This window comes from Leuciscus leuciscus, assembly GCF_965113295.1.
Source record: "Leuciscus leuciscus genome assembly, chromosome: 6".
In the NCBI taxonomy this organism is placed as follows: Eukaryota; Metazoa; Chordata; class Actinopteri; order Cypriniformes; family Leuciscidae; genus Leuciscus; species Leuciscus leuciscus.
The window spans coordinates 3,583,709-3,610,700 of NC_138730.1; the positions used below are offsets into that span (position 1 = coordinate 3,583,709).

General features: G+C 39.4%; 1 protein-coding gene across 1 annotated transcript in view; it reads left to right on the plus strand.

Annotated features, from left to right (window-relative positions):
• Window positions 1–26,992, plus strand: part of LOC309501909 (NACHT, LRR and PYD domains-containing protein 3-like) — a gene marked incomplete at its 3' end in the record, with an annotated part of 371,524 nt that overhangs the window by 19,714 nt on the left and 324,818 nt on the right. The window contains exons 3-6 of the mRNA XM_082174165.1: window positions 16,604–16,708; window positions 16,878–16,962; window positions 20,903–21,098; window positions 21,193–23,023. Of these exons, the coding sequence (XP_082030291.1) occupies window positions 16,604–16,708; window positions 16,878–16,962; window positions 20,903–21,098; window positions 21,193–23,023 (2,217 nt within the window). The remainder of the gene's footprint in view (window positions 1–16,603; window positions 16,709–16,877; window positions 16,963–20,902; window positions 21,099–21,192; window positions 23,024–26,992) is intronic.

Consider the following 26,992-nt stretch of genomic DNA (forward strand, 5'->3'; position numbering starts at 1 on the left):
TTAGTTGCTTATTTTATTTATTATCTGTTTTGTTTGTTATTTTGGGCCTTGGGTCTTCCTGAAGACTATAACACCTACTGTTTTTTTTTGTTACTTTATTTGAATACATCCAACTTTCAAATTGTTCAAATTTTTTTGTCTTAATAAAACGTTTATCGTTTTTCTTGATTTTTGAAGTCACTTGAGTTCTTTGGGTCTGACGACTGGGCGTGGGAGACATGTTTATTTATTTTATTCTTTTGTTACGATTAACCCTAGACGAATCGTAATACGCGCATCATGTTTATTTTCTTTGTTTTACGAAAAACACAACATTTTGTTTTTATTATGAGTGTACACAAATAAAAGAAGACATTTAACATTTTTGAATGATGTACAACACAAGCATGTAAGATCAAAATAAACAGAGTATTTTGAGTCTCTTTTGCACTGATCTGGAAAAAAACGAGCCTATCGCGCCGGCGCGATTGCCGACCTTAGGGGGTTAATATATTCCTTGAACTTGTGCATAACAGGAAATAGAGTACTCCCCCCCCCCCCCCCCCCCCAAACAGTCAGTGCAACAAGTGTTCCATACTGATACGCCATCCTTTGGCTGTGCAAAGAACTATGTACACAAAGTGAAAATGCATGACAACTTCATTCCTGTGCAACAGAAGCTACGCAGATTATCTTTTTCTGTAAGGGATGCTGTGTCTGCAGAGCTGAACCGCCTACTAGCCTATTAGCAGCGGATATTATTGAAAGAGTGGATGCTTCGACTTGGGTTTCACCCACTGTAGTTACTCAAAAGAAATCTGGAGACATCAGAATGTATGTGGATCTTAGGGAACCCAACAAAGCGATCGTTGTGGACCGCTACCCCATTCCACACATTGAAGAACTCTTTTCACAGTTGAGAGGTGCTGTGATGTTTTCTACAATCGACCTGGCAACTGCTTTTATAACACATGGTGGTTTGTTTCGTTTCAAGCGAGTTTGTTACGGATTAGCATCAGCCCCAGCGGTGTTTCAAAAACTGATGTCTACTATTCTCAGGGGTGTTACAGGCGTCCAGTGTTATCTGGATGACATAATTGTGTTTGGTGACTCTGTTACTAGACATGATGCTCACCTAAAAATAGTGCTGCACAAACTTCAAGAAGCAGGTCTGCATCTAAATGAGAAGAAATGTACATTTCGCCAGGAGAAGCAAACATTTCTGGGACATACCATCTCCAAAGAGGGACTGATTAGATTAGATTAGATTAGATTCAACTTTATTGTCATTACACAAGTACAGGTACAAGGCAACGAAATGCAGTTTAGGTCTAACCAGAAGTGCAATAGCAGCAAGTGCAGGATATACAGTGGTTCCATAAGTGCAGAACATGGATATGTACTGAATAAATATAGAGTTGAATACTATTATAAACAAAAATTTACAGATAGATTTGTCCTATGAATATAATATACAGATAACTATTACTGTGAACAGAATTTACAGCTAGATATGTACTGAATATAATATACAGATGGCTATTACTATAAACAGAATTTTTACAGATAGATATGTACTGAATATAATATACAGATGACTGTTACTATAAACAGAATTTTACAGATAGATATGTACTATGAATATATATACAGATGGCTGTTACTATAAACAGAATGTGAGCATAATATACAGATGGCTATTACTATAAACAGAATTTTACAGATAGATATGTACTATGAATATATATACAGATGGGTGTTACTATAAACAGAATGTGAGCATAATATACAGATGGCTATTACTATAAACAGAATTTTACAAATAGATATATGTATAAGTTAGGCTAAAATGAGCAGTATAACAATGGATTTAAAGTAGTACAAATAAAGTTTGGACAGAAGCTATCCGAGTGAAAGTGCAGTGGAAGTAATTGCATATTACAGTTAAAGTACGGTATTGCAAATGTATATGTAAACAGTCGGTACTGTAAATAAACAGTCGGCAGTGCAAATTGAGCATATTCCAGTCAAGGTAGTAGTGCAAGATGCATATGTAAACAGTTGTTTCTATAATAACAGTCAGCAGTGCAAATGAACATTATAGTATTGCAAATAACAAAATGGAGGCAGGTGTGAGGAGGGAGAGGAGAGTCAATCAGTATATGAGGGGAGTGGGATCAATGAGGGTTAGAGTTTAATAAAGAGACAGCTCTGGGGGAAAAACTGTTCTTTAGTCTGCTGGTCCTGGTCCGGAGGCACCTGAAACGCCTGCCGGAGGGCAGGAGAGAAAACAGTCTGTGGGCTGGGTGAGAGGAGTCCTTAAGGATGCTGCGAGCTCGATGCAGACAGCGTTTCCTCTGGATGTGCTCGATGGCAGGTAGTGGAGTCCCAGTGATGCGCTGGGCGGTTTTCACCACTCGCTGCAGTGCCTTGCGCTCTGCAACAGAACAGCTCCCATACCACACTGTAGCACAGTTGGTCAGGATGCTTTCTATTGCACAGCGATAGAAGTTCACCAGGATAGTGCAGGAAAGCTGATTCTTCCTCAGTGTCCTCAGGAAGAAAAGGCGCTGGTGAGCCTTCTTGACCAGGCTGGAGGTGTTGGTTGTCCAGGTCATGTCCGCCGAGATGTGGGTCCCCAGGAACTTGAAACTGGAGACACGCTCAACAGCCATTCCATTGATGTGGATGGTGTCGTGTGTGCCTCTTGACACTTTCCTGAAGTCCACGATGAGCTCCTTCGTTTTGGTGGTGTTGAGGAGCTGGTTATTTTCAGTGCACCATGTGGCCAGGTGCTTGATCTCCTCCCTATAGGCAGTCTCATCGTTGTTGCTGATGAGACCAATCACCGTAGTGTCGTCCGCAAACTTGACGATGGAATTAGATCCGTACACAGGCTTGCAGTCGGAGGTGAAGAGGGAGTAGAGAAACGGGCTTAGCACACAGCCCTGTGGTACACCAGTGTTGAGTGTGATGGACGTGGAGCAGTTGGAGCCTGATCGAACATTCTGGGGTCTGTTGGTCAAAAAGTCCAAAATCCAGTTGCACATGGAGGTGTTGATGCCCAGGTCTCCAAGTTTGGCTATTAACTTAGTTGGGATGACAGTGTTGAATGCTGAGCTGAAGTCAACAAACAGCATGCGTGCATAAGTGTTCTTATTGTCCAGATGTGTGAGCACAGAGTGCAGTGCCATGGAAACTGCATCCTCTGTGCTCCTATTGCTACGGTAGGCAAACTGGTGTGAGTCCAATGTGGATGGAAGAGAGTCTTTTAGGTGTGCCAGGACCAGCCGCTCAAAGCACTTCATTACGATGGGTGTGAGTGCTACAGGGCGGTAGTCGTTAAGGCACTTCGGGCTGGAGTGTTTTGGCACTGGCACAATGGAAGTGCATTTAAAGCATGTTGGTACAGCTGCTTGGGCAAGAGACAGGTTGAAAATGTCTGTAAAAACCCCAGCGAGCTGCTCCGCACATGCCCTGAGTACGCGTCCAGGGATGTTGTCTGGTCCAGCAGCCTTGTGCGCGCTGATCCTGCTCAGTGCATTGCAGACATCTGTGGAGGAGAGTGTGATCGGCGGGTGGTCAGCTGAGGATTTGAGCTTGGTGGCAGTTTCTCTGTTGTCTCTTTCAAAGCGAGCATAAAAGTCATTTAGCTCGTTCAGGAAGTTGACATCAGTGGCTGCGGGGGTGGAGTGAGAGGGTTTGTAGTCACTGATGGCCTGAATGCCCTGCCACATGCGCCGAGGGTCAGCGTTGGAAAAGTGTCCCTCTATCTTAAGCTTGTAGCAGTGCTTGGCCTCTTTGATGCCCCTTTTCAGATTTGCTCTGGATGTGCTATAGGCTTGTGCATCTCCTGATCTGAAGGCAGTGTTGCGTGTCTTCAATAGGAGTCGCACTTCCCTGTTCATCCATGGCTTCTGATTTGGGTATGTGGTGATCTGCTTCTGGGTTGTAACACTGTCAATGGTGGTATTGATATAATCCAGTACAGAGGAGGTGTAGCAGTCAATGTCCGTGTGAGAGCCACTGGTGGCTTGAGAAGCAAACATACTCCAGTCTGTGTGTAGCAACCTTTCCTGGAGTGAGGAATCTGCCCCCACAGGCCACACCTTGATGGTCTTCACTGATGGCTTCACGCGATTGATGAGAGGTGCATATTTGGGGGTGAGGAACAAAGAAAGGTGATCTGACTGTCCCAGGTGGGGGAGGGGTGTCGCGACGTAAGCTCCAGCCATGTTTGTGTAAACATGGTCTAAGGTTTTGTTTCCTCTGGTGTGACAGGAAACATGCTGGTGAAATTTCGGTAGCACTGACTTTAAGTTTGAATGATTAAAATCACCCGCAACAATAAACGCAGCTTCCGGGTGAACGGTCTGTTGTTTACTGATGGCTGCGTGAAGTTCTTTCATAGCAAACTTGGCATCAGCATCCGGGGGAATATAGGCTGCAGTTATAATAGTGGAAGTGAACTCCCGCGGTAGATAAAACGGTCTACATTTAACCATGAGAAACTCAAGGTTAGCTGAACAATGTCTCCCAACAATAGCAGAGTTTGTGCACCAAGCTTTGTTAATGTAAATGCACAATCCACCACCTCTGGTCTTACCGGAGCCATCTAATGTTCTATCCGCCCGGAATGTATGGCGTCCCGCTTGCTCAATAGCGTTGTCCGGTATTCCGCTGTTTAACCATGTTTCCGTGAAAATTAGAACATTACAGTTCAAAAGTCTCTTGCTGTATGTGATGTTGAGTCGAATCTCCTCCATTTTGTTCAACAGCGACCGTACATTGGCAAGGAAAATGCTGGGTAAAGAGAGCCGGTGTGGTGTTAGCTTTAGCTTAGCTCTTAGTCCTCCGCGCTTCCCCCGCCTTTGTTTACGATCTCGACGCCGCCTGCGAGCACTTCCGCCCGGCCGGGCAGAGTGCATAGCCTCGGGTGTTTTGGCGATCTCAGGAAGGAGTCGAAGGTTGTCCATAAAACTGTGGGAAATTCGCAAACCAATATCCAAAAGCTCACCTTGGGTGTACGATGTTAAGGCACAACTGTTCTGCACGAACAGACCCGAAATGAGCAAGAAAAATACTGCTAAATTGCAGAATCTGGAGAGACCGCGAGCCTCGCGATGTACTCGCGCCGCCATCTTGGTTTCTTGATGCCAGATCACAGCCACTTGGAAGCAATACGTAATGCTCCACCACCTTCGGATGCGCCCACACTAAGATCATTTCTAGGCCTCACCGCTTGGTATGCTAAATTAATTCCTAACTACGCAGCTGTTATTGAGCCTATGAGAGATGTCCTTAGAGGAAAGTCAAATTTTGCATGGACTAATGAAGCACACAAAAGTTTCCAGGAAGTAAAAGAACTGATTGCACAGAGCTCTACATTGGCTTTATTTGATCCTGCTTTGCCCACAATTGTTACAACAGATGCCTCAGACTACGGCATAGGTGGCATCCAGACTCCGGTTCATCCAGATAAGTCAGAATGGACCGTGGCTTTCGCATCCAGTACCTTGACATTGGCAGAGAGGAAATATTCTGTTGTTGAAAAATAAGCTCTTGCTTGTGTCTGGGTCATTGAGCGTTGGAGAACATACCTGTGGGGCAGACACTTCAAATTAAGATCAGATCACCAAGCCCTAACTACCCTTTTGACTACTAAAGGTATGGAACGAACTGGACTAAGAGTAACACGATGGTCTGCCAGACTGCTCTGCTTTAACTATACTATGCAGTACAGACAAGGGGTTGACAACCAGGTAGCGGATTGCCTTTCGCGTCTTCCATTGCCAAATGAAATTAATTCTGACTTTGATTCTGAACCCGAAACTGTTGCTGCTATCACTACACTCCTGTCAGCTGTTCCTGTGGCCGAGTTTGCTGCTGAAAGCTCCTCAAGTCCTGAGCTTGCCAAACTTCGCCAATACATCGAGTATGGCTGGCCCGCTACACCCAAAGCCCTACATCCTGACATGTCCAGGTACTTTCCAATACGAGATGAACTGTCTATTTTGGACTTGTATATGCTAAGAGGACCACACAGACTGATTGTGCCACTTAATTTACGTTCACGTTTGGTCACCCTCGCTCATGATGGCCATCAAGGCATTGTGAGAACCAAGCAACGGCTTAGGGAGCTATACTGGTGGCCTAAGATGGATTCGCAGGTACAGTCCACAATTGCAACCTGCGTCACCTGCCAACTCAATGATAAAACTGCTAGAACCACACATGCACCACTTACCCCAGTTGACTATCCAGTAGGTCCGTGGTAGAAACTGGGCATCGACGTGGTGGGTCCTTTCGACATTGGTCCTGCTAGTTGTAGATACGCTATCACATTGATTGACTACCATTCAAAATGGCCAGAGGTAGCTTTTGCACCTCATGTGACTGCATCCACCATTAATTGTTTTCTGAGGTCAGTGTTCAGCCAAAAAGGGAATCCTCTGGAGATTGTTACTGACAATGGGCCTCAGTTCTTGTCAACTATTCGAGTTCAAACTATTTCTACAAGAAAGAGATGTAAAGCATATCTGTACTTCTATATATCACCCGGAAGGAAATGGAGCTGTGGAGGGCTGGAACAAGGTACTGAAGGAGGCTATTCTGACTGCAGAAAGGGAGAGAGCCCCTTGGACATCGTTCATTGCGGATTTTCTGCAAACTTACCGAGCCACACCTCACGCCACGACATGAATTTATCCTTTTGAGCTGATGTTTGGAAGGAAAATGAGAACAAAATTGACAATTCTTCCAAAGTGCAATGTGAATCATGATATAAAAAAGCTGAAAACAAAAGTGATGCAAAACCAGAGGAAAATGAAAGCATACCTGGATATAAAGTGCAAAGCAAAGACTCCGGGGCTCAAGGAAGGTGACTTTGTACGGGTGAGAAAACCTGTGCATGTGAGAAAAGGGAAATCAAAATTCAGCAACCCTATGCAGATTGTTAGAAGGAAGGGGACACATAGTTTTGAACTGAGTGATGGACGACCTTGGGACATATCTCATTTGGCACCATTGCACACAGAATTTACTCAGGTTCCTGAACACTCTGAACAATCAACTCCTACAGCATCACCTGGAAGTGGTAACAACCAATTGGAGGGACGTTGTAGAAGGAAGCCAGTATGGTTGAAGGACTATGTCACTAAAACTGCCATAGTAGGCAAAAAATAAAGTAATGGGAAAAGAAGGAAAAAACCCCAGAAGTTTAGTTCAGGAAAGTTGTGGTTTGAACTGAAAGGATGTTCATGTAACTATTCATGCTATATGTGTTTAGTCAAGAGACATTGTTAGACATTGTTCTGTGTTCTCTAATATAAGTAAAGAAATACGGTAAGAAAACAAAACGACTGAACATATTGTTTAGCAATGTTAAAGGGATAGTTCACTTTGAAATTAAATTTTGGTATGTTTTAGCGTCCAAGTGATCTGAGGGCGCGTGCGCATCCTGGTGTGTGACATGTACGCAGACTGGTGCATAGATATATACACTAGATGTCGCCTTAAAGACATTCGTTCCAATGAACTGCCGTAGACAAGGCGACATCTAGTGTATATATCTATGCACCAGTCTGCGTCCACGTCACACACCAGGATGCGCGCGCGCCCTCAGATCACTTGGACGTGGCTGTGTATAAGAGGTAAAAACGATATAAATACTGTTCGTTTTCTCACACAAACCGCTCGTTTCGTGTCTTAGGCCATCAATGTGTACTTACGATGGGGAATTGTTTAATTTGGACTTCTCTGTGCATACTCTTTGAGGTGGTGACCATAGACCTGCATTATATGACTGACAGACAAGAACGGTTTGACTTAAAAATATCAAAATTGAAACTACTGCGGAAAAAAAGACACCTACATCTTGGATGCCCTTGAGGTAAGCTAAAACATACCAAAATTTTATTTCAAAGTGAACTATCCCTTTAATTGTAACTGCAGATGGAAACAAATTAAGTCAGGGTGAGACGTTGTGTTCTCTTATTACGTTGCTAATTGATAAATGTCCACTAGATGGGGATATTGTTCTAGATATGAAAGTAGGAAGGTGGATAGGAAGAGGTTGTTGTGCTTATGGAGAATGAAAAGTAAAGAGACCTGTTCGCTACTCTGTGTGCTCTCATTTATTTTGATGTGAATACACAACACATTGTTTTATATTTGCAAATGCTTTGCACAACTTCAATTCTGAACTTCTTAAATTAACACTGACATTGTCTATGAAGCCCTGTTTGCTAGAAAATATCACAGTTAATAATTTGTTAATAACCTTCTACGTAGAAGCTGAATTAATCCAAATAAATTACTTTAGATTTTAGATCATAAAATTATTGGCAGACATTAGGAAACAACTATACTTAATTTAATTTAATTAAATTTGCACAGACATTTCTGCTCTCCATTTCTGTCAATAAAAAAACACTTGAAATGTTCTCTTAAATTTAAGTATTTTTTTTAACATGTTTAATCTCACTAAATGTATATTAAGTAGTCCGTAGCTTTTTTATTTTTGAGCAAGTACATAACCAGCCAGTGTTCAAAACTATCTGCTTGCCGTAGCTCGAATCAAAACGGAAAGCTTGTAATAATGTTTTTAATTCCAGTGGTACTGCTGGATTAAATTCGAGCATGTCTTTGCGTCATTACGTCACAGCTGTACACATAAAGAAGGAATCCCAGCTAGTAGGCTATATTGCGTGTGAGGATGTTGGTGGTGGAGATTTATAGCCTTTTCTTGCAGCACTTGATATAATTAAACTTATCAATTTGATGGCGGATCCAGAAAGGTTCAAACGACAATCACCAGTGACAACTGGAGATTCACCCGTTATAAAACGCGAAAGACTTTGGACTTCGGAGAAAAAAAAAAGACTGCAACCGGCCCATGTGAAAACAAGGACAAATATTGGAATGGCATTAAATGTAGTCACTTAATATGTTGTTAACATTAACAATTTGAGAACAAAGTATAATTTGCACGGTTTGACGTGATATGATAAGCGATCGTTAGATTTAATCGGCGCGATTTACTGCAATGCTTTTTTCCCCTTAGTTGGTCAGAACAAAAGTGGATGTTACTTACTTGTTCAGATAGTGTCCGGTGAAAATTCGTATATTGTTCATACTTCCAAAAAGTAGAATCTGTGATTGCGAATGACAGTATTCACACCGGTGCGGCAACTGACAGCCACACTTTCTCCTCAAAACATTGGATTCATCCGCGTTGTGCCATGCCGAGGCACAACCCATGTCAAGTTGATCATTCCGCGAATAACTGCAATTGCAGATTTCGAACAGAGATGGCGACAAATAGAAAAAACTGCAGACTGCAGCTTTAAAGAAATCGTTAAGCCAGCGAAAGCAAGTAAATAAAATCATCGTTAACTATAAAACTGTAAATTGTGTGAGTGTGTGTATTTCTGTGGAGGATTAGACACAGATGTGTTTCAGACAGTTTATCCTCCTTTACTAAAGTGTTCTCTCTCTCTCTCTCTCTCTCTCTCTGTTCTTTGTGTCATCAGTGTAAGATCAGGCTCACATGTGTCCAGCTCTGTGTCTCTGAAGAGTGATCGTTCTAAAGAGTATCCACCAGCCTTCAGTGAGAAAACACCATCATCTAATAAAAGGTATTTTGTGTGTTTACATTACATTATAGGGTTGTATTATTTCTCCACAGTGGTGTATGTGATTGAACTTGACTATGTAAGGGGATTTATGAAACACAATTACACAGGCAGCCACAAGGAGGCATACATTCACTATGGAAAATAGATCATGTAACTAAACATGTATATATCCATCCATCCAACCATGGTCATAAATGAACAAATACACAGCTATACTGCATTTGATTACTATTTGCAACATTAAACCTTTTCAAATGAGACTAAGTATCTCCTGTAGTAAAGTGTTTTCTCTCTGTTCTTTGTGTCATCAGTGTAAGATCAGGCTCACATGTGTCCAGCTCTGTGTCTCTGAAGAGTGATCGGTCTAAAGAGTATCCACCAGCCTTCAGTGAGAAAACACCATCATCTAATAAAAGGTATTTTATGTGTTTATGTCACGGGGTGACGAGCGGCTGAGCGGAACCTTTTTTATGAGAACGTGTTTCCCCCGGGGAGCGGTTCCGAGGTGACACCAGGACGGTTCCGGTCTCCTACGCGAGTAATGGCGGCTAAGGAGGCTTGATGAGGAAAACTCGCGGCAGGTGCGAGATGAGAGGAATAGATCGGTGATTGAGACACGCATTGAAGGAGAGGATTATAAAAGCCATTTTGGCCGAGAAAAAGAGAAGACGGGCAGCGGGGAAGGAAGAGAGTCAAGGCTTTTTCAAGTTTTGTTGGGAGAGGATCTGCATGCACTTGGAGGAGAATACTATGGAGTCAATATAGGGCCATATATATCTGCAAAATAAAACAATGTTTTGCAAACAAAAAATATGTTTTGCAAAAAAAAAAAATATGTTTTGCAAAAAAAAAAAATATGTTTTGCAAATAAAAATAGAGTATTGAGAATTTTTCTTGCTTTTTTGCAAAAAAAAAAAAATTTGCAAAAGAAAAGTTAACCACTGAGAGAAAAAATAAAGTTTAGCAAAGTAAAACTTCAGCAGCATTGACTTTGCAACACATATTTCCCTTTGCGCCGCTCCTTTAAATCCGCGTTTCAGTCATCCGTGCCTCTGCGGCGCAAGCTTTCCTTTGCGCTTCATTTTTCTTTGCGCCTCGCTTTGTGTCCCTGATTTGACGTGGGGGGAGGGGTCAAGAGGTTGGGGTGTGTACAAGGGACGAAGGCGCGTCCCTCTCGGAACGTCATCAGCGCGAGCCCCAGACCGAGTGGATCGATCGAAATGGCGGAGCAGAGACATGCTGTGCTGCGTTCCAGTCCACTTTTAGACACGCACTTGCGAACTTCCCTAAGCACTTCCCCTTGGGGGAATCCCTGCCGCCATTTGAAGTGCGTTCCACTTCGTGAAGTGGACGAGGGAAGTTTATATGGACAGACCCTCGTTCCCTCGATTTTGACCGAGGGAGCGAGTCTGCTTCAAATGTACACTTCAGGCACCTATATGTCCCACAATGCAGTACGATTGTGACGTCACCACATATCTCGTCTAATCACCACCACACAGACAACTCTATGATATATTAATTATAATGTTTTAAATTTAAAACAACCCAAACACACCTATAAACATTTGGATACTGCATTAAACAAATTATTAAAGGGAAAAAAATTAAATAATAAATCAACTCCACAGCTGATTCCAAGTGATCAAGGGCTTAGGACGTTCCAGTTCAGCCCATTGCAGTTTCCGCCAGTAGTGGGCACTCGCAATGACGTACATCCGAGTGAACGAGATGAAGGGAAGTTAGCGAGTGAAGAGCATGACTATTTTGGACTGGAACGCAGCACGGGTGATGGATCACAGGTATGTATTATTGACAATAATAGTCTGGGGCTCTATTTGCCTGCTGATGAGAATATGTATATTGTGATGTAATATCTGTATGTACGCTCAGGTTTGTTTGTAAAATCTGAAGTTACGAATGCCTTTTTTGTTAATGTTCTATAAATATGTCAATAAAAAAAAGTCTGGGGCTCGCGCTGATGACGTTCCGAGAGGGACGCGCCTTCGTCTCTTGTACACACCCCAACCTCTTGACCCCTCCCCCCACGTCAAATCAGGGACACAAAGCGAGGCGCAAAGAAAAATGAAGCGCAAAGGAAAGCTTGCGCCGCAGAGGCACGGATGACTGAAACGCGGATTTAAAGGAGCGGCGCAAAGGGAAATATGTGTTGCAAAGTCAATGCTGCTGAAGTTTTACTTTGCTAAACTTTTTTTTTTCTCTCAGTGGTTAACTTTTCTTTTGCAATTATTATTTTTTTGCTTGCAAAAAAGCAAAAAAATTTCTCAATACTCTATTTTTATTTGCAAAACATATTTTTTTTTTGCAAAACATTTTTTTTTTTTGCAAAACATTTTTTTTTTTTGCAAAACATTGTTTTATTTTGCAGATATATATGGCCCTATATTGACTCCATAGAATACTGTGGATAGAGGAATACTTGGTGTGAGTCTTATTGGAAATTGGGCTCCGGCCCTCTTCATTATTGCCAGTCTCGGTGAAACCTACTCTGATAATGGGCACTCCCACCTGATTAGTCCATCGAGAGAGAAAGAGGGCGAAGATTTCGGCTGGATTGCAGGTGTAAGCCTTGGTTGCACCGTGAGTCTGTTGAATTGCAGTTCAATTGTGGAAATAAGCACGAGTGAAGTTTTGCAGTGTTCTGGAGAATATATGAGTGTGGAGTTTGTGTTTCTGCTGTCCACTCGTAATCACAGCTGATTGATCCTCTCATGCTGGGCCCGTGGAGCCGTATTCACTATTAAGTTGGCAGATGTTGATGAAGTGTTGTGTACAGAGAGGCCCCTCCAGTCCCTCGCTTCGTGGGATGAAGTGATAGAACCGTCGGAAGGACGTGGGGATGCTGACTCGCTTCAGACTGGTGAGATCGAAGATTCCTTTGTGTTCTATGGTTTTCTGGTGACTCTGAGTGTGTCTTACACCAGGGGGCCTGGATGTGAAGTCCGCTTGAAGAGGAACCGTTATTTGATACCTGTCCCTCCTGGTCCAAGCTGCTCCACTGAAGAACCGTCGTTGCACGATACTTAGCTCTCCTTAATTAAATCCCCACCGAAGAGGAACTGTTATTTGATACCTGTCTCTCCTGGTCCAAGCTGCTTCATCGAAGAAACATCGCTTCACGGTACTTAGCGCTCCTTGATTAAATCCACACCGAAGAGGAACCGTTATTCGATACCTGTCTCTCCTGGTCCAAGCTGCTTCATCGAAGAAACGTTGCTGCACGATACTTAACTCTCATTGATTAAATCCTCACCGAAGAGGAACCGTTATACGATACCTGTCTCCCCTGGTCCAAGCTGTTTCATCGAAGAAACGTCGCTGCACGATACTTACCTCTCCTTGATCGAATCCCCACCGAAGAGGAACCGCTATACGATACCTGTCTCTCCTGGTCCAAGCTGCTTCATTGAAGAAACGTTGCTGCACGAGACGTACCTCTCCTTGATTGAGTCTCCACTGAAGAAGAGACCAGTTGTCTATTGACTCTTAACCCTCTGAGGTCTGAGCTGTTTTCTGGGCCCTGGAGGTGTTCTGACATGCTCTGACATTTGTGTTTTTTTCTGTTACTAGTGACATTTTCATGGCTAAAGTCTAATTACACTGTATTTAGCACAAACTCTGCTACAATAATATATCAGCAGCATGTATGTAAAAGTTTGTAGTTTTGAGATAATGACATTTATGCGTGGTTTGTGAAAATACAAAAAAAAATTCTCACTGAAATAAGGCCATGAAACCCATACTGATTATTTCTTCACAAGACTTTTGAAAATTGTATGACATAGCCTAGAATATTTGCTCCAAAACTATGTGAAAATCACCCTGACTGCTCATTCAGATAAGACAATATATTGATTTAAAATTTCTAAGACGTGTTTTGTGTGACAAAGCCATATGCGAAGAGGCGTGATCATCTCATTAATATGTAAGCTTTTAACACCTGAGAAAGACAAAGACACTCCCCTAACTGCCCTATTAGGAGCGATCAGGCCCTGTCATTCAGAGCAACCTTGCACAAAGAATGAGGAGATTTAAAAAAGAATGGCTTTTAGATTGTTTGGATTTATTTACAACACAACACAATCCAAAAATACAAATGACAAAAGAGCACATTGAAAACAATGATCCAAAGACAGAGACCTTTGTACCATTCCTAAAAACATTGTACATACCTTTCATTTCCAAGGTGTTTGATTTTCACTTTACCATGTTCATATACAGAGACTCATGTGAATGTTGAAGTCAGCAGGACTCAGTTGCATCTGGTCCCTGAAAGAAAAAAAAAAAGAAAAAACTGTGAACATACTGATATCAAGAGAAACTATAGGGCTGCACGATTTTGGGAATAGATTTGAGATTTTTCTGGTTAAAATTTCGCGCTCCAAAATATGATACATTAAAACCCACAGCGTGCTCCAAAATATGATACATTCAAACCCACAGCGCGCTCCAAAATATGATACTCAAACCCACAGCGCGCTCCAAAATATGATACATTCAAACGCCATCGCGCTCCAAAATATTAAACATTATGGTTATACATATCTATGTTTGAGCAGATATCCACAAACAGTATTTAACAGGAAACACGGGTCTAAATAGTATAATATTCACCATATATCTAGCAACAGTTCAACTGCAATGTGAAGTTTATGCAACAATACCATAAACTAATAAGTAAGAATTTCTTACCTTACATCTTTCTTGTCTTCAAATCGCGTTCTTCTTCTTCTGGGTGTAAATCCAATGTAAGCTCAGACGTGTCTTCCAAACTCGACGAAAAGCAGAGACTTGTGAAGTGTTTTGGTGCTTTGTGTTTGAGGTAACGAGGGCGTTCGCGTTCCATGTGGAGATTTGCATGTGAATCACTTTTGCGCGAGTGGGCGTGTCGAATTAAAAAGTAATTAGCAAGCAGGGCCGGCGCTAGCCATTTGGGTGCCCTAAGCACAAATGCTTGGTGGTGCCCCCCCCCCCCCCCACCCACCCACCAAGGGAATAACAACCATTCAGAATTTCTTAGTTAGGTTCTCTTTACTTCCAAAATAACTGCTGCAAATAAATAATTTTACATTAACAATGGCACCAAACATGAAAAGAAATAAATAATATAAAGGTTAAAATTATAAATACCAAATACCATCACAATTACTAAAAACACAGATTTGGAACTGAACAATGTAAACACAGAAAGTTAAAAGTGCAAAGGTCAGGCACAATATAATAATTCTGTACATAATTTGACAACTCTGTGAATATGAAAATATACAAACACTGAGATTGTGGGGGGTTTTTTTCTTCTAATTGCAGTTTCAAAGTTAAAAAAAGAAAAGAAAAAGATTTTAGCCATGCAGGGCTAAAGCCCCGGATCTTTTGCACTACTATAGCGACGCCCCTGGACATGCATACGCATAGGCGTAATTTGCGGGTAGGACATGTCCCCACCACTTTTGAAACATCTCGCGGCACGAATGTACCAATACAAACAAACAAAACATCTCCAGTTAACCAGCAGAGCATTCATTTCATTCGTTTTTTAAATAAGAGTCGATCTAGCGCTGAAATGTGTTGTTTTTTTAAATCAACTGATCAAAGTGCTCGTTGCCGAGCGATCAGTGGCGCGGATACTATGTTTGTTTCTGGCTCGCGCACAGCCTTCACTCAGACGCGCGTTTCAATCCGTTGTGGAGAGATTCTCTATTCGCTCCGGTACAATTAGAAAACAAAAAGCACAAAAAGTGTCCCTGCCTGATATACAACCACTAAAAAACATAATCGGTTTTGATGAGAAAAAAAACTAAAAAAAAACTATATGAGTGCGGATTAGAACTCAGAACCTCTGACACGCTTGGCAAAAATTCTACCACTGGACCACTTAAATACACACATAATTTTCGTCGGATCAACATATAATAGGCCTCATTGAACGACCACTTAAACCCAATATTAACATGCTTTAGACATATTTTATTTGTTATTTATACTAGTACCCTATTGTGATGATTTTTCACGACCCAGATTTTTTGGTGCCCCCCCAAGCACTTGGTGCCCTACGCGCAGTGCGTGATGTGCGTGTGCGGAGCGCCGGCCCTGTTAGCAAGCGTTTGAGAGACTGGACATCCTGTTGGTTTTATACAAATTACTTAAACAGAGAATATTTGTTTGCAGTTTGAATCCGATCATTTAAAAGTACACACTTAAATGTGTATAAAGGTATATGGCTCATAAATGTGTGAGAAGTATTCGCTGAGTTTTGTTTCAGTTTATAGACGTGCTCAAGAAAAAAAAGTTCACCGCGACGGAGAGGCAGAACGCACACCCTGTTTATTTTCTTTATTTTACAAAAGCACAATGTTTTGATTTGATTGTAAGTGGACACATACAAAAGTAGAAATATCACAGATTATTTTTTTATATTTCTTTTTTCTGTATAACCATAAATGACGGAGTAATTTAAGTTTATGTTGCTGCTATGTGAAAAAAATCCAGCAAAACGCGTCGGCGCGTTTCTCGACCTCAGAGGGTTAAGCAATACTTGTTCTTAATTTAATAAAAAGACACATTTTATCTCCACTTCTGTTGTCCTGCCTGTTGGTGTCCGTTGGTCTGCTCCTCGAGGTGGTATGCCCGTTAGGGGTGTTTTGGTGGTGGTCACCCCGGCCTGTGACATTTACATTACATTATAGGGTTGTATTATTTCTCCACAGTGGTGTATGTGATTGAACTTGACTATGTAAGGGGATTTATGAAACACAATTACACAGGCAGCCACAAGGAGGCATAAATTCACTATGGAAAATAGATCATGTAACTAAACATGTATATATCCATCCATCCAACCATGGTCATAAATGAACAAATACACAGCTATACTGCATTTGATTACTATTTGCAACATTAAACCTTTTCAAATGAGACTAAGTATCTCCTGTAGTAAAGTGTTTTCTCTCTGTTCTTTGTGTCATCAGTGTAAGATCAGGCTCACATGTGTCCAGCTCTGTGTCTCTGAAGAGTGACTGGTCTAAAGATGATCCCCCATACTTCAGTGAGAAAACACCATCATCTAATAAAAGGTATTTTGTGTTACAAATTTTTTGTCACACGTTGACTGTTGAAAAGTTGTATTAGTGAATACCAATCATGAAACATGTTTAGATTAAATATTTGTCAGAGTATTCACAGCTAATGCTTATTTCTTTTTCTGTAAAATATCAGTATTTTATTTTACTAATTTGATTACAGGCTTCATTATGAGACATTAGACTCATACGTTCAGACTCATAGGAAGCACGAGAATTTCAAAGACAATCTTCTTGGGATCTTCCAGGTAGGAAAACACATTTTTATAAATGTTTAATATTTCTAACAAACAAGTATGTTATTGAACAAAGAAATGTAATAACATTTTTCTCGATCACTTATTTTTCCTTTTAACCCTCTGGGGTCTAAGGTGTTTTTGGGGTCCTTGAGATGTTTTGACATGCCCTGACATTTGTGCTTTTTTCAGTTGCTTATAAACATATTAATGGCACTGGTGTCATTACACTCTATTTAGCATAAACAGAGCTACCATAATATGTGAGCAACATGTATGTACATGATTGTATTTTTTAGAGAATAATTTTTATGCATGGTTATTGAAAAAACGACAAATTGAAGTTTCTGAAATAAGGCCACAAAACACATACTAAATATGTGTCCACATGACTCTTGACTAATGGATGTTGTTGTAAATCATCCTGCCTAATCATTCACATAAAACAATACATTGATTTAAACTTTGTAAGAAACGTTTTGTTTGGAAAGGCAATATGCGTGTGGGCGTGAACGATCATGAATAATTATGTGGTTCACACCTGAGAGAGACAATGACCCGCATAATGAGCCTTTCATTCAGGTGTGTCACTGAGAGTATCAAGTAAAAAATGTGAGGACTTATTTTGAATGCATGCAAATTGTATAATATCCAAGATAAACATTTCTAGTTAGTTCATTCTAATACTGTATTTTCAGAAAGTTTTGGAATATATTCTCTCCCCAAATGTGTCACTAATAAAAAACAATAATAAATAATTTAATGAGAAGGTTTATATTGACTTATTTAAATTTTGCTTACATCTTCCTTGTAAATATATGTTTTGCTATTTTATTAAACAGTTTTCACATAGAAATCAACAACAATTTCAATTTGAACAATATTTCAAGTGTAATCTTTCTTTTTAAAAAGTATACATTTTATCATACGTATTTCAAAGTTCAGGATTAATTAGTTTGAATATTGGAACAAACACTATAATAACATCTTAGTTGATAATTCAATATTCCTACTTTATTTTTGACAAAACATCACATACTATATATTTACCATATGAGCAGAAATTGGCGAACAAAAGTTTATTTGATGTGACAGTAGTCTTTTTTACAGTAAAAACTTTATAATCTATCCAAAACTAATCAACAAAATCTTGTCTAAACATTCTTATTTCGTCTGTAACATAGGCCTATCGTTTTCATGATATATTAGCATATAAATGTTAATTTGCAGTTTAACCCCCTGGGGTCGGCGGTATCGCCGGCGATACCAGCTCGCTTTTTTTTTTTATCAGTTCAAAAGAGATTCATTTTGCTCAGTTGACTTTGATATTACAAACAAGTTTCATACATCAATCGATTCTGTTAAATGTGTATTATTTTTGTGTATACTCACAATAAAAACAAAGTGTTGTGCTTTTCGCCAAATACAGAAAAATAAACATGAAGCGAGTTCTGCCTTCTCTCTGTCAGTGAAGTCCATTCTGAAACGCGTCCGAAAATTAACCATAACTCAGCGAATACTCAGTCAAACAGGCATACAGACACACAGGCATGAAGCTTGAATTCTCTTCTTTTAAATGAAGTAATTCTCTGTTTATGTAATCTTTATGAAAAGAGAGAGATGTCAGTCGTTCTCATCTCAGCTCATTACGTTTTAATCTGCCCCGCCCACAGAGAGCGCGCGCTATTCAAATGCAAATGACTGAGACGATCCCATACAAACTGTGAACGCCCACATATCAGCTCGAGAAAACACATCAAGTTTATTCAGATCATTGTACTTGTTTACACTGTCTCGCAGCGCTGTGAGGAATAATAATAATGGAAAATGTACCTCAGAAGTGCTGGTATTTCGAGGAGCAACGGATGGAATACTGTAGTACGTTTTTTTTCATTCTCAAGTAAATCGCGTTTCTGTGTGTGAATGAACGGCAGAGATGCGCGCTGTTTACCACAACTCGCAAAAAGACGGTTTAAATTTGAATTGCGTTTCTGTGTGTGAATGAATGATCTGCTTTTAGCAAACTATTTTGCTATACTGAGTAAAAATCGACTGAAATATGTTGAAATAAAATGTATTTGTATAAGCAACGTATTAAACTGCAAATTAACATTTATATTCCTTATAATAAAAACGAAAGACCGATGTTACAGACATATGAAAGACAACATTTCGTTGATTAGTTTTGGATAGATTACACATTTTTACTGTAAAATATCTGCCACCTCAAATAAGCTTTTGTTTGCCAATTTTTGCTAATATGTTAAATATAGTATGTTTTGTCAATGTAGGCTATATTCGAAGTAATGAATCCTTAACTTTGAAATATGTATGATAAAATGTATACTTTAGTTTTTACAAAGAAAGATTACACTTCAATTGTTGTTGTAATTGTAACCTTTTTAATAAAAAAATGTATATTTACAAGGTAGATGTAAACAAATTTTAAAAGGTAAATATAAGCCTTTTCTTTAAATAATTTTTATTGTGTTTTATTATTGACAAATTTGGGGAGAGGATACATATTCCAAAACTGAAAATACAGTATGAGAATTAACTGCACAATTACTAGACATGTTTTCCTTGGATATTATACAATTTGCAAGCACAATTTGTGAAAAAAATAAAATAAAATTTGACATGCTTCCAACTGTGAACCAATTTGGTAGAATATATATATATATATATATATATATATATATATATATATATATATATATATATATATATATATATATATATATTGCTCTTGCATTCTTTCTTGTGGCTATAGGTGACACACCTGAATGAATGGCTCATTAAGTATGCGGGCCCCATTGTCTCCTCAGGTGTGAATCACTAAATATGCATGATGGTGTTGAATCGTTGACGCCCCTTGCGCATATTGCCTTTACAAACAAAAAGTGTTTTACAAGATTTAAATCAATGTATTGTGTTATGTGAATGATTAGGTAGGATGATTTTCACATCATTTTGAAGAAAAAACTCTAGGCAACGACATCCATTAGTCAAAAGTCTTATTGACACATATTTAGTATGTGTTTTGTGGCCTTATTTCAGAAACTTTAGTTTTTTGTTTTTTCAATAACCATGCATAAACATTATTCATTATTCATTATTATAAACATTAAACATAAAGTCTGATTACACTGTATTTAGCACAAACTCTGCTACAATAATATATCAGCAGCATGTATGTGAAAGTTTGTAGTTTTGAGACAATGACATTTATGCGTGGTTTGTGAAAAAAAACAAAAACAAAACAATTGTCACTGAAATAAGGTCATAAAACCCATACTGATTATTTCTTCACAAGACTTTTGAAAATTGTATCACGTAGCCTATATAGAATATTTGCTTCAAAACTATGTGAAAATCATCCTGACTGCTCATTCAGATAAGACAATTGATTTAAAATTTGTACGACGTGTTTTGTGTGAGAAAGCTTTATGCGGGGAGACGTAAACACATCCTGAATATGTATGGTTTTCACACCTGAGAAAGACAAAGACCCTCCCCTAATCGCCCTATTAGGAGCTGTCAGGCCCTGTCATTCTGAGCAACCTTGCATAAGAATTAGGAGATTTAAAAAATAATGGCTTTTTGATTGTTTGGATTTATTTACAACACAACATAATCCAAAGATACACAACAAATGACAAAAAATCACACTATTGAAAACAATGATCCAAAGACAGAGACCTTTGTGCCATTCCTAAAAACATTGTACATACCTTTCATTTCCAAGGTGTTTGATTTTCACTTTACCATGTTCATGTACAGAGACTCATGTGAATGTTGAAGTCAGCAGGACTCATCAGTGGGGCATCTGGTCCCTGTAAATTTTATGCACATGTATTATAATTATTGAATAAATAGTGTTGACCAAATGTAGATGTACAATTTGGCTTAAATTCTGTTAATCTGTCTTTTCTCTTACTTTTGTTTGTAGGAACTTGAGAGCAAAATAATCACATTTCTGAAGAATGAGCTGGAGAAGTTTAAGAAAATATTACAAAATGAGAACACACAACACTTTGTGAAGGACTTTATTGAGAACAGATCCAGTATCAAATCAGCAGCTCTTGATCTCACACTACATTACCTGAGAGAGATGAAGCAAGATGAAGCTGCTGATACTCTAGAAGGTAAGAGACTCATGATCATCTGTCAGATTCTCTCTTATAAATGTAGGAGAGAAAATGTAGACTAAAACTATCTATTGTCTGTTCCTGTGGTTAGATGAGCTGTTCTTCATTCATCAGCTGAAATGTGGCCTAAAGAAGAAGTATCAATGTGTGTTTGAAGGAATTGCAAAGCAAGGTGACTCCACACTTCTGAATAACATCTACACAGATCTCTATATCACTCAGGGTGGCAGTGAACAGGTCAATACTGAACATGAGGTGAGACAGATTGAAGTTGCTTCCAGACGTCATGAAGCACAAGAGATACAGGTTGATTGCAAAAATTTGTTTGAAGCACCTGAACAAGACGAGGAGATCCGAACTGTACTGACAAAAGGAGTCGCTGGCATCGGGAAATCAGTGTCTGTGCAAAAGTTTGTTCTGGACTGGGCTGAAGGAAAAGAAAATCAAGATATCAACTTCATATTTCCTCTTCCATTCAGAGAGATGAACTTAAAGGAGAAAGAAAAAATAAGTTTGGTGGACCTTATAACTCAATTTTTCCCAGAAACAAAAGAAATTGACCTTAAAAGAATGAATCAATTTAAAGTCCTGTTCATCCTTGATGGACTGGATGAATGTCGCCTTCCTCTGAAGTTTGATTGTAATGAGACGTGGCGTGATGTATCGTCACCAGCCTCTCTGGATGTTCTCCTAACGAACCTCATGAAGGGAAATCTGCTTCCTTCTGCTCTCATCTGGATCACTACCAGACCAGCAGCTGCCAGTAAGATTCCTCCTGACTGTATCGACCGGCTGACAGAGATACGAGGATTCAGTGATGCACAAAAGCAAGAGTACTTCAAAAAAAGATTCACGGATGATATTCAAGCCAACACAATCATAAATCATGTTAAAAAATCAAAGAGTCTCTTTATCATGTGCCACATCCCAGTCTTCTGCTGGATTTCAGCCACTGTTCTCCAGAACATTCTGGAGGAGAAAAGAAATAATGATGTGAAAAACACTCAGGCTGATGAGATCTCTAAAACACTGCAGGAATCAAACACAGAAGACACTCCCAAGACTCTGACACAAATGTACACACACTTTCTCCGCTTTCAGATCCAGCAGAGCCGCCGAAAGTATGATGGAGAATACACACCAGATGTTTCCTGGGATAAAGACACCATCCTTTCACTGGGGAAACTGGCATTTCATCAGCTGGAAAGCAGCAACCTGATCTTCTACCACACAGACCTGGAAGCCTGTGGTATTGATGTCTATAAGGCATCAGTTTACTCAGGCATGTGTACCCAGATCTTTAAGGAGGAAACAGGGATCGTTTTTGGTACCATGTACTGCTTTGTTCACTTGAGCATTCAAGAGTTTATTGCAGCCCTTTATGCACATCTGTTTCTAGACATCAACAAGACAAGTGTGTTTGATCATGAGTCTACAGAACAGGAAAACAGAAACAAAACCATGATTGATTTTCTCAAGACTGCAGTGGACAAGGCGCTCGAGAGTGACAATGGACACCTGGACCTTTTCCTTCGCTTCCTCCTCGGTCTGTCACTCCAGTCCAATCGACGACTCTTACGAGGTCTGATGACACAGCAAGACGGCAATGACCAGAGCAACAAGGAAATAGTTCAGTACATCAAGCAGAAACTAGAAGATAATCTTCCTGCAGAGAGATCCATCAATCTGTTCTACTGTCTGAATGAACTGAACGACCAAACTCTGGTGAAAGACATTCAGACCTACCTTAGCAAAGGAAGTCCCTCATCTGGTGACCTTTCACCTGCCCAGTGGTCTGCTTTAGTCTTTGTGTTGTTGACATCAGAGGAAGAGCTGGAGGAGTTTGAGCTTCAGAAATTCAAGAAATCAGACGAGTGTCTCATTAGATTATCGGCAGTCATCAAAACCTCCAGAAGAGCCCTGTAAGTCTTTTAATATATTTTCTCATGTTTAGCTCTCATCTGAAAAAAGCATTTATCTACATTACTCTATAGTTATTCCCCATCATAAACATGAACCTATATCTGTAAAGCTTTTCTTTTTTTTTGTGTGTGGAGACAGTTTATCAAACCTTAAGAGAAAATATAAAATACCATGTAAAAATGTTTGCATGTTTGTTTTGTATCATATGATACACCAGACTTGTATGACAGTGCTATGCATAAGTTTAGACACGCATGCTAAAGTTGACTAAAAAGAGGAATAAAAAATCATCTTTTGGAAATTTAACATAATGCCTTAATTTAAAAAAATGGGAAAAATCTAACCTTTAAGGACACCAATTGTCTTTGTGAATGAATAATGTATCGTAAATAAATAAATGTTCTTCCTTAAAATACAGGGTGCATAAGTCTGGACACCCCTATGTTAAATTCCCATAGAGGCAGGCAGATTTTTATTTTTAAAGGCCAGTTACTTCATGGTTCCAGGATACTATGCATCCTGATAAAGTTCCCTTGGCCTTTGGAATTAAAATAGCTCCACATCATCACATAGCCTTCACCATACCTAGAGATTGGCATGGAGTACTTTCCATAAGATCATCTCTCAATGCAAATCAAACCAACTATTAGGCTAACTGAAATAAAACCATGCCAATCTCTAGGTATGGTGAAGGCTATGCGATGATGTGGGGCTATTTTAATTCCAAAGGCCAAGGGAACTTTATCCGGATGCATAGTATCGTGGATCCATGAAGTAACTGGCCTTTAAAAATAAAAAACTGCCTGCCTCTATGGGAATTTAACATAGGGGTGTCCAGACTTATGCACCCTGTATTTTAAGGAAGAACATTTATTTATTTACGATACATTATTCATTCACAAAGAAAATTGGTGTCCTTAAAGGGATAGTTCACTTTGAAATTAATTTTTGGTATGTTTTAGCTTACCTCAAGGGCATCCAAGATGTAGGTGTCTTTTTTTCCGCAGTAGTTTCAATTTTGATATTTTTAGGTCAAACCGTTCTTGTCTGTCAGTCATATAAGGCAGGTCTATGGTCACTGTCTCAAAGAGCATGCACAGAGTCCAAATTAAAACAATTCCCCGTCGTCCAAATTAAACAATTCCCCATCGTAAGTACACATTGATGGCCTAAGACACGAAACGAGCGGTTTGTGTGAGCAAACGAACAGTATTTATATCGTTTTTACCACTTATACACAGCCATGTCCAAGTGATCTGATCTGACGTGTACGCAGACTGGTGCATAGATATATACACTAGATGTCGCCTTAAAGACATTCGTTCCAATGAACTGCCGTAGACAAGGCGACATCTAGTGTGTATATATCTATGCACCAGTCTGCGTACACGTCAGATCAGATCACTTGGACATGGCTGTGTCTAAGTGGTAAAAACGATATAAATACTGTTCGTTTTCTCACACAAACCGCTCGTTTCGTGTCTTAGGCCATCAATGTGTACTTACGATGGGGAATTGTTTAATTTGGACGACGGGGAATTGTTTTAATTTGGACTCTGTGCATGCTCTTTGAGACAGTGACCATAGACCTGCCTTATATGACTGACAGACAAGAACGGTTTGACCTAAAAATATCAAAATTGAAACTACTGCGGAAAAAAAGACACCTACATCTTGGATGCCCTTGAGGTAAGCTAAAACATACCAAAAATGTATTTCAAAGTGAACTATCCCTTTAAAGGTTGGATTTTTCCCTTTTTTTTTTAAATTAAGGCATTAAGTTCAATTTCCAAAAGATGATTTTTTATTCCTCTTTTTAGTCAACTTTAGCATGGGTGTCTAAACTTATGCATAGCACTGTATATATAATTATTTGGTAACGCTTTAGATTACAGCCCGGAAAGTACTACATAATTAAGATGAATTTACAGCGTAACTTTCGGTAATTATAGTGTACCTATGAAGTACTTCCATGTAAGTATAAGGGAACAATATGCAAAATTTGGGGAATAAAGGGGTAACAACCAGGAGAATTAAAAAAATTATATTTTAACTGTAAGTATTATAGAACTAAGGGGTACTTATTCTACTATTATGATACAACAATCTTACATTTGGGACCAATTTAGCGAGAACAGACACTGTGCACCTTTTTGTAAAAATTGTGTACCAATACAAACTGTATAGGCTTTTTAAAAATTACAGGGTACATATCTATGCATTTATACAGTTTTTTTTTTTGATAGCAAAAGTGCAGATGTTTAAGTTTGAGCTTACATGCTTTAAGGCAAGTAAAGCTAAAACTATAGCATTTTTTTTTTAAATACTGGGAAATATACTCTTGTTCCAAGTAGTTACAGGGTAAGTGTGACATTGCAGGCCGTAAATTAAAGTGGTGCTTGTTACCCTCTTGTTCAATGTAGTTACAGGGTAAGTACAATAACAAATACATACAGACAATCTTATAATACTGACTTGGAAACCTTTATAAATTGGTCCCAAATGTGATTGTTGTATCATAATAGTAGAATAAGTACCCATTAGATCTACAATACTTACAGTATTAAAAACAAAGATATTTCTCCTGGTTGTTACCCCTTTATTCCCCAAACTTTACATGTTGTTCCCTTATACTTACATGTAAGTACTTTAAAGGTACACTATAATTACAGAAAGTTACACTGTAAAATCGCTTTAATTACGCAGTACTTTCCGGGCTGTAATCTAAAGCGTTACCAAATTATTTAAATTACAGGGAATATAAAGAAATTCTTAAGTTGAATTTAATACCTTTTAATACCTTTTTAATACTTTCACAATATTTTTTAATACCAGCACGACTTCAAGCTGCAACTGTAGTGGTGTAAAGTGAAAAGTAAAGGAATGAAATATCTTTTCAAAAGGAATAACACATTTCATCACAATTTAACGAGGTGATTGTAACTTTACTTCAACCCTGGACTCAAAAACCAACACAGAGACAGATAGACAGATAGATAGAGAGAGAGAGAGAAAGAGAGAGAGAGGGAGAGAGGGAGAGAGAGAGACTGGCTCTGTAGAGTAAGGTGTGTAGGTGTGTAGGTGTGTGTGTGTGTGTGTGTGTGTGTGTGTGTGTGTGTGTGTGTGTGTGTGTGTATGTGTGTGTGTGTGTGTGTGCGTGTGTGTGTGTGTGTGTGTGTGTGTGTGTGTGTGTGTGTGTGTGTGTGTGTGTGTGTGTGTGTGTTTGAGCAAGCAAGTGGGCGTGTAAAGGGGCGTGTGTGTGAGTGTGTGTGTATGTCTACCTTTGAGTAGTTAGACATAACAAAGGAGTAACACATTTTATAACTTGGAACATTGGACTCAAAAATGGTCTAAAACATGAATTGAGAATGGGAGGGGTGTGTGTGTGTGTGTGTGTGTGTGTGTGTGTGTGTGTGTGTACTCGTCTATCTATCTAACTGGGGACCTTGGTGTCGTTACACACTCACTAACAGGGGACCGTCGAGCCAAGTGGGGACATTTTTCAAGTCCCCTGTTGGTCATGCTTTAAAACATGTTAAAATCAGCCAAAACACGCTCTGGTTAATTTTGTACATTTTTGACCAAGTGGGGACTTACATGTGTGTGTGTGTTTAAGTCCATACTCAGCAGCGCTCCTGTAGGCTGGAGCAGGAATTGCAGTGGCCCATTAACACACGTCGTTCACACTTCTCTATTGTCTGAATGGCTGCTGTCCTTGAGAGGCTCTGAGACTGTAGAGCTGCTGTTTAACTGCTTCAGTAACACTTTATAATAACTGCACGCTATTAATCATTAGTTAAGCATTAGTAAAGAGTTAATTCATTTATAAAGCATTAATATACACTAATAAGCAGTATATAAATGCAGTTATAAATGCTTTATTCCTGTTTTAAAAGCATATCTATAATGTGTTTAATAATTGTATTTTCATACTTTATTAATGATCAATTTATCATTTCTAAATGAAG